At 42.2% G+C, this 14,462-nt stretch overlaps 1 protein-coding gene across 4 annotated transcripts in view; it reads left to right on the top strand.

The window, feature by feature from the left end:
- The window catches only part of gukh (NHS actin remodeling regulator GUK-holder), a 96,509-nt gene that overhangs the window by 56,973 nt on the left and 25,074 nt on the right, over positions 1-14,462 (top strand). For all 4 annotated transcript variants that reach the window (XM_076541277.1, XM_076541276.1, XM_076541274.1 and 1 more), the window contains one exon: positions 11,699-11,949. In XM_076541277.1, coding sequence (XP_076397392.1) covers positions 11,699-11,949 — 251 coding nt within the window. The remainder of the gene's footprint in view (positions 1-11,698; positions 11,950-14,462) is intronic.

The following is a 14,462-nucleotide window of genomic DNA, read 5'->3' as shown; positions in this document are numbered from 1 at the left end:
TCAATTAGATTTATTTAGAGAAACTTTTTCTAGTATTCTGTGGGCACACAAAAGATGTCAAATTTCCTGCCAAATTTACCATATAAAATTTTGTCTGTCAATTGTCTGTTAATTAGAGATCCGTGAATCCCTAAATCCACGGGTCCCTGGATGCACCGATCCCTAGTTCCACGGATCCCTAGATCCACCTATCTGTAGATCCACCGATCCCTACATCCACCGATCCCTAGATCCACCGATCCCTAGATCCACCGATCCCTAGATACACCGATCCCTACATCCACCGATCCCTGGTTCCACGGATCCCTACATCCACCGATCCCTAGATCCACCGATCCCTAATTCCACCGATCCCTACATCCACCGATCCCTAGGTCCACCGATCCATAGATCCACCGATCCCTACATCCACCGATCCCTACATCCACCGATCCCTACATCCACCGATCCCTACATCCACCGATCCCTACATCCACCGATCCCTGGTTCCACGGATCCCTACATCCACCGATCCCTGGTTCCACCGATCCCTAGATCCACCGATCCCTAGATCCACCGATCCCTAGATCCACCGATCCCTAGATCCACCCATCCCAAAATCCACCGATCCCTAGATCCACCGATCCCTAGATCCACCGATCCCTACATCCACCGATCCCTAGATCCACCGATCCCTAAATCCACCGATCCCTAAATCCACCGATCCTAGATCCACCGATCCTAGATCCACCGATCCTAGATCCACCGATCGCTAGATCCACCGATCCCCACATCTACCGATCCCCACATCCACCGATCCCTAGATCCACCGATCCCCAGATCCACCGATCCCTAGATCCACCGATCCCTAGATCTACCAATCTTAGATCCACCGATCCCTAAAAATATTCGAAGCGTAAGGTTAGGCTACCCTCATTAGTTTACGCTCATTTGTTCGTTCATATTGATGCCGCGATAACCTCCACATGAATCCGAAGTGTGAGGTTAACCCTCGGGATTAATGAGTTCCTCGCGAGATGTATCATTTCGTTATCAATGGTAGCAGGCCGAAAGGGAGCCTTTCAATCGTTTTGTGAAGCTGCGCAAGGTCATTCGGAGCTTGTGGGTGGTCGATGAGTATTTAATATGCTAAGGAAATTAATCTTCTACGAAACGCGACGAAATGACGTGTTATACGCACACAGAGATTGCATTCGGATTTGATTTATGATTAATTTTTGCACGCCGTGTACGTACGCGAAATTGATCGACGCTCGTGTTGAAACACTATGTTACGGATGGATAACGAGTTTGGTGAAATGAAATTATGGTTTTGGTATATAGGGTGTTCGGATTATTATGTAGGTTGTTATGTGAACAGATGGATTATTATTTGGACAATTATTTAGATGGAAATGTTGACAATTGTGTGGAGAATTATATATATACAAAATTATATGGTTAATTATGTGGATAGGTGTGTTGAGAATTATGTGGATAGATATGTTAACAATTATGTAGACAATTATATAGATAGACAGATCGACAATCACATGGACCAACGTGTGGATAGTTATAGGAACAATCATGTAGACCAACATGTGGACAATCACATTGATCAACATGTGGATATTCATATGGACAATCATTCGGACCAAAATGTGGATATTCATATGGACAATCATTTGAACCAACATGTGGACAATCATATCGACTAACATGTAGACAATGATATGAACAATCATTTGGACCAACACATGGACAAGCATGTGGACAATCATGTGGACAATTACATGAACAACCACATAGACAATCATATTAACAATTAAATTGACAAGCATATGAACCTTCACATGGACAATCATGTGGACAATCATGTGAACAATCATGTGTACAATTATGTGGATAATCATGTGTACAATCACATGGACAGTTACATGAACAGCCACATACACTCAATCACATGAACCACATGAACCACATATAAACAATCACATAAACAATCCCATAAACATTCCTATAACTCCTATGAACAATTATTACTAAAATTAATATGCAAGCGTCCATGTTACTGAAAAGCTTCGATACGTTCTTCTATCGACGAAGTACGTTGATTAATTGATACGAAGCAGCGTCTGCCAAGACTCTGGAATCCATTTTGTAACCCCGACGCCGTGATCATTCATTTTTTGCGAGAACATAAATTCCGCCTGTCCGTAACGGAGACAGTGTTACAGCGAAGCTGAAAGATCTTTTTATCATTCGGAAAAACCTGGTTATCTATCAGGATCAGCGTTCATCAAAACCGTCGGGTAAAAGTATTACTTGGCAGAACATGGCGGACGTAAAAACTTGAACATACAGTGGCGGAAAAAGTTTGGCCTGTTTACCTTTTTCAATTACCTTGCAGCTGGACAAATTAATTAAACTTTTCAGTGGATGTAATTTGACGCAGCTTTAATTGTTTGTATGATATAAAGTCATGTTAGTTTGCAATATAAAATTATTATAGTTATTAAATTTTGTGTAATAATTTAGTGATATCTTTTTGGTTAGATCTTTATTTAAATTCGAGTGATAGATTGGTGAATATAAAAAGATTTGATATCAAACAAGAAACGATGAAAAACGAAATCGCAATTTCCAATAAAAGTACTTAGAAGCTTTCAGAAGAATTGGTGAGCGTCGATCCCCTAAACCTCCGGTATCGTTATATTTTGGCCGTGCCTATGTCATAAATCTCGATTACGCTCTATCTGGTTTTATTGCCAGCTAAAAGAGCCAAACCGTGTAACTATACGAAGCGAGGACGGCGGAGACAATAAGGTTCTATCAGATCGTCTGGTTTCGCGGGTTGACATGACTGGAAATCCAAGATCAGCCGATAACACAACAATGGAGGCGCAGGGTTAAGAAACGCGTTGGTTAAAGGAGGAGGAAACAAAAATCTTACGTACCAAGTTCGCGAGGCTCCTCCTCTATTGCGGGTTATTAAACGTGAAATTACCGACTGTTAATTAACGTGGGTGGTGCACGAACAACAATGGCTGGTCTGAGCATTTTAATAATCTTCATTGGTGGTACTTCATTTATGTTGTAAATTAATGTTTGCTGATCTTCGTGCATAATTGAATTAACTGGTTTCTAATGTCGATGAAAGAGGGGGTTATGCTAGGGAAATTTTTAGATTTTCAAATTTTTAGGTAGGTGAATTCAAGGATTGGGAAATATTCAAGGTTACATTATTTGAATTCTCTTGAGATTCTAGATTTAAAAATTGCCTAGATCCACCGATCACTAGATCCACCGATCCCTAATTCCACGGATACCTAGATCCACCGATCCCTACATCCACCGATCCCTAGTTCCACGGATCCCTAGATCCACCGATCTCTAGATCTACCGATCCCTAATTCCACGGATCCCTAGATCCACCGATCCCTACATCCACCGATCCCTGGTTCCACGGATCCCTACATCCACCGATCCCTACATCCACCGATCCCTAGAGCCACCTATCCCTAAATCCACCGATCCCTAGTTCCATCGATCCCTAGTTCCACCGATCCCTAGAGCCACCGATCCCTAGATCCACCGATCCCTACATCCACCGATTCCTAGGTCCACCGATCCCTAGATCCACCGATCCCTAAATCCACCGATCCCTAAATCCACCGATCCCTAGATCCACCGATCCCTAAATCCACCGATCCCTAAGTCCACCGATCCCTAAATCCACCGATCCCTAAATCCACCGATCCCCAAATCCACCGATCCCCAAATCCACCGATCCCCAAATCCACCGATCCCTAGATCCACCGATCCCCAAATCCACCGATCCCCAAATCCACCGATCCCCAAATCCACCGATCCCCAAATCCACCGATCCCAAAATCCACCGATCCCCAAATCCACCGATTCCCAAATCCACCGATCCCCAAATCCACCGATCCCCAAATCCACCGATCCCCAAATCCACCGATCCCCATATCCCAAATCCCTATATTCCCAATTCTCTACATCCCCACATTCCTAAATTCCCTAACTCCTACATCCAACCAGACATCAAGGATGATCCGAAACTGAAACGTGAAAGGAAGCATCGTTCTCCCGCGGCTCGAACAATTAATTTTTCCTGGCAAGTCTGATCGTAGAAACGATTAACATTCCGTCAGGGTGAAGAGGCAAGGTCATGAAACAGGTAAGGACGAACGTTCGTTTGCCTAGAAGAGGGTCAGGTGAAACGTGGTGTGTGGGGTCCTGACAGGCTAGGATCTCTGTTCTAGGAGGCGGCCAAGTCCGTTGGTGAATGGCGATGCTCGAACGCGCGGTGGGGCCATGCTGTTTTCGTTCTGCTCGTTTTTCGTGGTCCTTGTCGGGTCTTGCAGGACCTGTACGAGGACTGGTCCGCGATCTACCGTAACCGCATTCCTTCCTGCCTCACCTTGCCCTTCGTGCATCCCTTCCACTCTTAACTCTGTCCCTCTCTTCCCTGCCATCCCTTACCGTCCTTCGTTTCCTTCTTTTTCACCCAAACCGCTCTCGTCCCTTTTATTCGGTCCTTCTTCTTCGCGTCCTCCTTCCTCTACGAACGTCCCGGACAAAAGAACCAGAAACTTTCCTACGAGAACACGGACTAGTTTCACCCGCAATTACACGCAGTTCCGAACATGCGTGCTGGATGTTTACGCGGACGCTGAACATGCCGCAGTTTGCCGGCACACGGTTAGGTTAGGTTGCTGTTTGAGGACTGGAGATTGGAGGCGAGATTTGATAGGGATTTTGCTGTTGGTTCTATAGGTGAAGTTTCGAGTGGTTTTATAGGTGGGAGTGAAGGGGAGCCATTATTTGGATTCGGCAATATAGCGAGTGATTGTATTGTAGCGTGTAATTGATGAGCTACTGGTGTTCCAGGTGTGCATTTGGGTTCTGGTTATTTGGGAATTTGGAAATTTAGAAATTTCTGGTTATAAAAACTGGGAGCTAGGGAATTTGATGTCACAGAAACTTCATAACCTCAAAAGCAACACTCACATCCTGCAACAGTTAATTGAAGTTCAACGTCTCGTCAAGCAATTGAATTACATAATCTCCAACAGATCATTGACTAATTTAAAAGACAATTAACGGATCGTTCATTCGAGAACTAAGTCGGCAAGAAGCAGTCATTACGTTCGAGTAACGGTTATTTGCAGAGGATAATTCCTCTCTGTTCGTGTATCATAAGCGATATCGCTAATTGCAGGTGTTCGATGCCGCCGACTCTGTGATTAACCAAATCGTTTAGACACCGTCGCTGGAATGTATGCAAATTCTGGATCCTTTAAGCTCAGCTGCTTCCGAAGGCCTGACTGAGTGAAGTTTGCAAGCTGTGTTCACATCGGTGAACGATCTCTTTAACAACAAAGTTAATCTTACGAGAAAATGAAAAATAATTACATGGAAAATATAGATGAATGTACTGGATAGAAATGACAGAATATTTCTATTATTATTTCCTCATTATTAAAAATAAATTACTGGCGAATGTGCGGGTTTAAACTGCTCTGCGGCCGCCATACTTGTATGCTGAGCGCATGCGCAGTTCGAAGTCCGCCGAAATCGTACCTCCACTCATTTAGTTTGAGAATTTAAATTGATCCTATCTCTCTATGATACGGCTGTTCTTATCTAGTGTCTCCTCCTATAATACCCACTCGTTATTAAAACCATATACACCTGTTAATCCTTAAAAAATGCCTGGGAGTCAAGAAAGACAAAAAGAGCCATCATAGTCCGAATCGATATTGGTGGCCTCTGGCGGCAAAGTCCCTAAACATTAACAAAATCCTCTCTGTCCTCGTCCCTCCCACACAAAACAACCCAGGAAAGACAAAGACCGCCACAGTTTCTAAGTCCCGCCGCCAGAGGCTACCAAAGTCGATTCAAAGATGGCTCATCTTCAAGACACATTGAAAATCCTTAAACTGTCGCTTCGAAGATTGTAACAACCAGTCGACGAATTTATGGCTGAAAATAACAGGTGGCAGCTGCGCCCTTTAATCCTGCACGGCGTTCCATTCATCGTCGTTCCCCATAAACATCGCTTTTACGAAACGACAAAGATGCTAGAGCGTACCTTTTAAGCCTTGTTTACGTTGCTAGAGCAAATGGTAGAGTAAGTCAAGTTAATGGGATGAATACGTTTACCGTACTCACGTAAACGATTGGGTAAGTGGACGTTAGAGTGCATGTTAGAGGACTGGGGAGAGTAGGATTGTAGGTTAGGGTATTAAATGGCGGATTTCGAAAGGTGCGAAGTAGCGTGGTTTGCCAATCGCACGAGACACGCTATTTGGTATGCAAATAGAGGTTGCGTGGACATGGGGACTCTACTGGGAGCTTGTTATTGGGGCAGGGATATTATTTCGGGATGCAGGGATTTTGGGATGCAGGGATTTGGGGGATTTGGGAATTAGGGGGTTTGGGAATTAGGGGATTTGGGGATTTTGGAATTTGGGGGGTTTGGGAATTGGGGGATTTGGGAATTAGGGGGGTTGGGAATTAGGGCGTTTGGGAATTCGGGGATTTGGGAACTGGGGGATTTGGGAATTAGGGGGTTTGAGAACTGGGGAATTTGGGAATTAGGGGGTTTGAGAACTGGGGAATTTGGGAATTAGGGGGTTTGGGAACTGGGGGATTTGGGAATTGGGGGATTTGGGAATTGGAAATATGGGAATTGGGGTATGTGGGAATTGGGGGATTTGGGAATTGGGAAATGTGGGAATTGGGGAATGTGAGAATTGGGGAATGTGGGAATTGGGGGATTCGGGAATTGGGAAATGTGGGAATTGGGAAATGGTGGAATTGGGGAATGTGGAATTGGGGAATGTGGGAATTGGGGAATGTGGAATTGGGGAATGTGGGAATTGGGGAATGTGGGAATTGGGGGATTTGGGAATTGGCAAATGTGGAAATTGGGGAATGTGGGAATTGGGGAATGTGGAATTGGGGAATGTGGAATTGGGAAATGTGGGAATTGAGGAATGTGGAATTGGGGAATGTGTAATTGGGAAATGTGGGAATTGGGGAATGTGAGAATTGGACAATTGGGAATTGGGGAATGTGTGAATTAGGGAATGTGAGAATTAGAGAATGTAGTAATTGAGGAATGCAGGAATTGAAGAATGTATGAATTTGGAATTTTGGAAATTTGTAAATTTGTAAATTTAGAAATTTGATGTTACAGAAACTGAAACTCGGTTACGCGAGAACATCCGAAATATTAGATAAAATATCAGAGGGCAAGTTCATGCATCGAGAATGCAGCAACCGTGAATTACGCGTTTTCTGATATCTTGATTCGAACGGTTCAAGCAAAGCGGTCCTTCGGGCCACTTTGCATAGCCTCGGCCGCGCTGGACCTCCCACAGGCCAACCGGCTCTTCACCATCGGAAATCTACCTTCCACTTCTCCGCGGTCATTTTATCTTTATTTTCTCGTTCGTTCATCGGTTCGTCGCTTTTCCTTCGACGCACTGCGGTTCTGCCCTTGAATTCCGGGACAAAGGGCAAACTGCTGATCCCCTTTGATTGACGCTACAAATTGATTGATGAATGTTTCACTACTGTATATTGCATGAAACGAATTCTGCCCTACTTAAATAATATTCCAACATTTTTTTTATACGTTGCATAATTTCAAGGTCACAGTAATAATAAATGTAACATAATAATGTGACACAATGTAATTTCTAGTCACAATAAAAGTATTGCAACAATGTTTTCCTACCTTGTATGATTTCAAGGTCATAATAATAATAATGTAGTATGTAATAATTATTGTAAAATAATAATAATATGACAGAATATAATTTCTAGTCACAATAATAGTATTGGAACAATTATTTCCTACCTTGTATGATTTCAAGATCATAATAATAATAATGTACTATATAATAATTATTGTAAAATAATAATAATATGACAGAATATAATTTCTAGTCACAATAATAGTATGATACTATGTCATATAAGATAGTATGCAATATTAATAAAGATATAATAAGATTATAACGAAGTACATAATGGCGGCATCATAACCTCAAAACCCCTAAAACTAAAATATTTCTACCAAACCATAAACACAATCATGCATGTTCTCATAGAGCAATATCCAGATAACAAGATATTACGTAAGAACATCAGTACGTGTTCCACGGTGTTAATAATGACAGTAGCCTGAATTTAATGGCGGTCGCAGAGGACGCCATAGTAGCAAAGCTTAGCTGGAAGTCTATTATCCGGCAGTATGTTGAAAGTGTGGCTACCAGCACGTGCAGCTATCACCGACAGATATATCAACCAGTATTTCCAGTCATATTTCTATTCTCATGACCGAGCAACCTGTGCAGCCGACCTTGACTCGTAACTCGCTCTCTTCTGGCGTCTGGAAAAAATTCGATCGTTCAGCCCTCTTTCGCTAACAACCGTGACGTGCTTAATGCAGTTGCACTCGCATTTATCGTGGCCGAGTGTCTGCCCTATCTGCCATACTGCCGGGTGCATAATGTTCCTTCGACAGGAACAATGCTGCATCGTTAACGTTAGGTTGATATGATGGAGTGTTGACGTGTAAGGAGTTAGGTTTGAAGGTGTGATTTGATGTGGACGATGATGTGATGGTGTGGATTTGATGTGATGGATTTGGGGAATTTTGGGAATGGTAAGTTTTGGATTTGGGGATTTAGGTATAGGGACTTAGGGAGTTTGGGATGTGGGGATTTAGGTATAGGGACTTAGGGAGTGTGAGATATGGGGATCTGGAAATAGGGATTAGGCAGGTTTAGGATATGGGGGTCTTGGTATAGGGACTTAGGGAGTGTGAGGTATGGGGATCTGGAAATAGGGATTTGGGAAGTTTGGGATATGGGGGTCTTGGTATAGGGACTTAGGGAGTGTGAGGTATGGGGATCTGGAAATAGGGATTTGGGAAGTTTGGGATATGGGGGTCTTGGTATAGGGACTTAGGGAGTGTGAGGTATGGGGATCTGGAAATAGGGATTTGGGAAGTTTGGGATATGGGGATTTAGGTATAGGGACTTAGGGAGTGTGAGGTATGGGGATCTGGAAATAGGGATTTGGGAAGTTTGGGATATGGGGGTCTTGGTATAGGGACTTAGGGAGTGTGAGATATGGGGATCTGGAAATAGGGATTTGGGAAGTTTGGGATATGGGGGTCTTGGTATAGGGACTTAGGGAGTGTGAGATATGGGGATCTAGGTATGTGAGAATATGGGGATATAGGAGTATAAAAATCTAGGGATATAGGGATGTAGGAGTGTGGGAATTTAGGGATTTCGGGAATTAGGGAGATTGGAAACCTAGAAGGGTGGAATCTAGGGATTTGGAGAGTTGCAAAGTTGGGAACTTAGGAGTTTGGGGAATTGGGAAGTTGGAAACGTAGAAGTTTGGGGATCTAGAAATTTGGAAAATTTGGGAGTTGGAAATCTAGAAATTTGGAGTCCTAGGGAGTTGGGAAATTAGAAAGATGGAAACCTAGAAATTTGGAAAATTTGGGAGTTGGAAATCTAGAAGTATGGAGTCCCAGGGAGTTGTAGAATTAGAAAGTTGGAAACCTAATAATTTGGAAATCTAGGGATTTAGGGAATTGAAAACCGAGAAGTTTAAAAACCTAGGGAATTTGAAACCTCCTCAAATCTAGTGATACAAGTGAAAAACGCTACCTAACCTACAAAACCCATAAGCCATTGAACCCAACCTATAAACGCCATGGGAAGTAACCTATAAAAAGCCACATTCCCACGAATAGATTAAGCATAATCTCACAATAAAGCTAATTATAGTCCGTGAAACTCAAACGCATGAATACATTAAGAACGAAGGTCGCCCCGAAATTGAATCGAAATGAAATTGCTTCTTCGAATGTCCGAGACTTATTTACTTCGACAGCCGTCCGGCTTTACATGGTTTTCAGTGGTTGTACACGTACTCTTCGCCTCATGTTCGCAATCAATTCTGACATTCATTAAATTTCAATCGTGCAACCCAATCAGCAGAGTTGCTTGTCGTATCTTTATGGGATACACGTGAAACGATCGGAATACGAGAACAAGTTTCATTAACCATTGTCAGCGGGTCTGCGTAACTGGCTTCTGGAACGATTCGATGGACCCTTGACGCTGCGCCAGGCGAAATGCGTTTCGAACAACGCCATTTTGTGGATGCGTTTTGCTATAATGGTTGTACGAGGGCCATATAACGAGGCGACATAATTATCAAGACAGGATAAAGAATATAACCTATAAGAAGTTTTTAGGATCGCAAACTGTAATATAGGATATTATCGTTTATCGGATATCATCGTAAAGTATGCAATACAGGGAGCAGTAGGCGAGGATAACTGAAATTCAGAATCGTTCGAATTGGGAAGGCGAGGGTGAGACTGAATGGCTTGTTTCTATGAAAAGAGAGCACGACCCTATCGCGTGCCGGGACAATGTCGATTAACCCTTGGTGTTATTGTGCAAAGTAAAACAAAAACAAAGCCGAAAGAAGAACAAGAAGCACGCGATAATGGGCGCAATCCACGGTGACACGAAAGACCCATTCAGCATTGTTCAAACGCACGAATCCCTGCAACGTCCGAAGAGTCGGCAATTAAACGCGGAACGAAACTAATCGTGACAGCTTCGCTGTTTACGGCTGGCCATTGTTTTATAACAATAATCTGCCGCGAGTTTGCCCAATGGATCGAAACGACAAAGGATGATTCACGGGTTTTGATAAATTCGCGGGTTAAGTTATCCCTGGGAGGTTGACTCTAATCGCAAAATTCATACACTTCCGAGTATAGTGATTTTTTGAAAATATAGTCATTTCTATGAATATAGTGATTAGACTTCGGCGTTTAGCGATGCATGGATTAGGGGATTTAGGAGGAAGGGATTAATCACCACTACAGCATCAATAGTCCGTTGATTATATATTTTTACCCTACTTCGATAATTATGTCGTCTCACTATATGGCCAGTGTACAACCATCATTGTAGCAAGACGTCAGTGTCCACAAAATGGCGCAACTTCGAAACGCATTTCGTCTGGAATGGCATCAAGAGTCCGTTGATTATATATTTTTACCCTACTTCGATAACTATGTCGTCTTACTATATGGCCAGTGTACAACCATAATTGTAGCAAGACATCAGTGTCCACAAAATGGCGCAACTTCGAAACGCATTTCGTCTGGAATAGCATCAAGAGTCTGTTGATTATATATTTTTACCCTACTTCGATAACTATGTCGTCTTACTATATGGCCAGTGTACAACCATCATTGTAGCAAGACGTCAGTGTCCACAAAATGGCGCAACTTCGAAACGCATTTCGTCTGGAATAGCATCAAGAGTCTGTTGATTATATATTTTTACCCTACTTCGATAATTATGTCGTCTCACTATATGGCCATCGCTTGAAAGGTGGGAACTAGAATCCAAGGTACTAGGCAAGTTTGGAACTAGGAATGAAATAAACTATATGAACCAATTCTTTTGATTCTAACCTAAAAATATATTTCAAAGCGCACTATTATTTCACGTCCCAAATTATCTTCCGTGTGAAAACCTTCGGTCATAAAATGACTAGCAGACAGAGAATTAAACAACACGGTATACCGCAATGTACCGCGATCGCTAAAAGTCCAATATTTACTATGTTACAGCGGAGTCGGATATTTGCACATTCGCGGCAAGAAAGGAGAATTTTCACATGGTTAACAAACCATCGACGTCGCTGTTCACGTTGAACACCAGACCGAAAGCCTTGAGGGAATTATACGAGGCTGCGGCAATAGTCGCTGTCAGAAGTTTGGATAGCTTGAGGAGGGATGGCAGCTCCATGGATATGTTCCTGTGCACGCCTGTCCTTGGCAAGAAGAAGAGAGACCAAAGCCTCGACATAGAATCCAGAATCGTAAGTACATTTTGCATCTACATGGCGTTACGACTCAAGCTTGAGTGGCATCTTTTGTGAATCTGTGATTTTGCGTCCGATAATGTACTGATGTCAACCCATGAGGTGGCGCGCCATGACTTCTAGTATTACATACGGATAAATAAGAATAATAACTGCTTGAGAGACGTTTGACTCTCGTTTTTCGCCTAATTGGTATATGACCGCCGAGAGCCGTCCGTTGAAAATATGTGTGAGGCGCCAACTCGTGGGTTGGCATCGGTATGTAGATATAGAGATTCAGGGATTTACGGGACTTGGAGATATGGGGAGGATATTGAAATTTGGTGAGGCGCGGATTTGGAGATGAGGGATTTGGAGGGATTTTCAGGTCTGGAGATAGGGATGTGGATATGCAGAGATTTTAGAATTTGGGGAATTGGGGGAGATGCAAATTGGGGGATTTGGGAATTGAGGGAGATGGAAATTGGGGGCTTTGGGAATTGGGGGAGATGGAAATTGGGGGCTTTGGGAATTGGGGGATTTGGGAATTGGGGGATTTGGGAATTGGGGGATTTGGGAATTGGGGGATTTGGGAATTGGGGGATTTGGGAATTGGGGGATTTGGGAATTGGGGGATTTGGGAATTGGTGGAGTGGGGAATTGGGTGATTTGGGAATTGGGGTATGTGGAAATTGAGAGATTTAGGAATTGGGGGAGTTGGGAATTGGGGGCTTTGGAAATTGGGGTCTTTGGGAATTGGGGAATTTGGGAATTGGGGAATGTGGAAATTGGGGTCTTTGGGAATTGGGGAATTTGGGAATTGGGAAATTTGGGAATTTGGGAATGTGGGAATTGGGGAATGTGGGAATTGGGGAATGTGGGAATTGGGGAATGTGGGAATTGGGAAATGTGGGGATTGGGGAATGTGGGAATTGGGGAATGTGGGAATTGGGGTCTTTGGGAATTGGGGAATTTGGGAATTGGGGTCTTTGGGAATTGGGGAATGTAGGAATTGGGGAATGTGGGATTGGGAAATGTGGGAATTAGAATTGTGGAGAATTGGGAAATTTGGAAATTTGAGAATATAGAAATTTATGTACGTAGAAATCTAGGGATACAAAATCCCACAAATATAGAAGTCTCTAAATTTGGAAAATTGTAGCCATTGTTCTTCCAAACGCATCAGCTCTGCGCGCCAACTCATGAGTTACCATCACTACACGTTTTCCGCATAGTCGGTTCGGTGACCAATTTTCTCGCTATCCAAAAATCTACAAATTCCCCGATGAACTCGACATAAATTAGCAAATCTTATTAATATAATTTACAAATTAACAATTCTAAAAATATAGAAATCTAAAGATTAATACATTTAGTGCCTTCAAAATCTAAATAACCTACTCCAAAACACACAAGATGTTTTCGCAAATAGTACTATTTCGAACACCACGAAGTTCATGTCCACGGAGTTAGGTACATAATTGCAGCCATGCTCTGTAAACAAGTTCAATGGAAGATGTCATGAGAAGCTTACGAAGATACATTAAATCTACACGGTGGTCCCTGTCGACCGCATCAACTGCCCTATAATGATACGTATCGTTCTCGTGCATTGTTCTTTCGTTCAGGCAGCAGCCTCTTAATAACACGTGACCCACTGCTTGTGACTCATCTGATTCGTCGTGATTTACTCTTATTAGAGATGATTATCGGGAATGTATTTCTGCTGCTGATCTTGCTGCTGTTGCTCGCTTTTATCCGCTTCTGTGTTGTTACATTGTTGCATAGGTACATGATCTTGCATCTTTTTAGGATTTTTCTTTGCTGGGAAAATTATCGTTGCTGATGCTATCAGTGCTTTTATACCTTACTTCGTTTTGTGCTGCACTTTATCGTACTTTATTTGTTGAAGTGAAAACAGGTTTAGTGAACAGTTATACATATAAAAAATTTGAGAAGAATTTATGTAGAAGAATTCATATGAAAGATGAATTCATAAGAATTCGTATTTCAAAAATAATTTTTAACGCTATAAAAAATCTTTTACAATCGAATATGTATAATTAATATTGGATTGAAATAAAAATTTTAATTTTATAAAACTGAAATATTTACTTCTGTATTCTAAGTTTACATCTATGGTTATTTTGATATATAATATATTTTCTGAACAGCAGCCTCAATTATCTTAAACAGACATTTTGTGTAAAACCTCAGAGGTCCGGAAGGTCGAGTATCAATTATCCTAATCTCCTAAAAGGGTTCAGAAATAAATAATAGAGCAAACAGTCTCAATACGTCTCACTTCGTAAATCTCCATTCTTCCTGTTTTTAAAATATATCAATGTAGAGGCAAGTTCTTAGAAAACATCCATTTCTCTATTTTAATAAAGAGAAGGAATCTACTAGTGTTTCGAAAAAAGGTACCCTTTGCACGACCACTTATGGTTGTTACTCGTAAATCCCATGGGCAGGAAATGGAACCCCATTTCTTCCGTGCAACTGGACCGTGTAGTACAGTCAAGAACAAA

Source organism: Megachile rotundata, chromosome 16 (assembly GCF_050947335.1).
Source record: "Megachile rotundata isolate GNS110a chromosome 16, iyMegRotu1, whole genome shotgun sequence".
In the NCBI taxonomy this organism is placed as follows: Eukaryota; Metazoa; Arthropoda; class Insecta; order Hymenoptera; family Megachilidae; genus Megachile; species Megachile rotundata.
The sequence above is the reverse complement of the archived record's forward strand: the minus strand, read 5'-3'. Positions and strand labels throughout refer to the sequence as shown.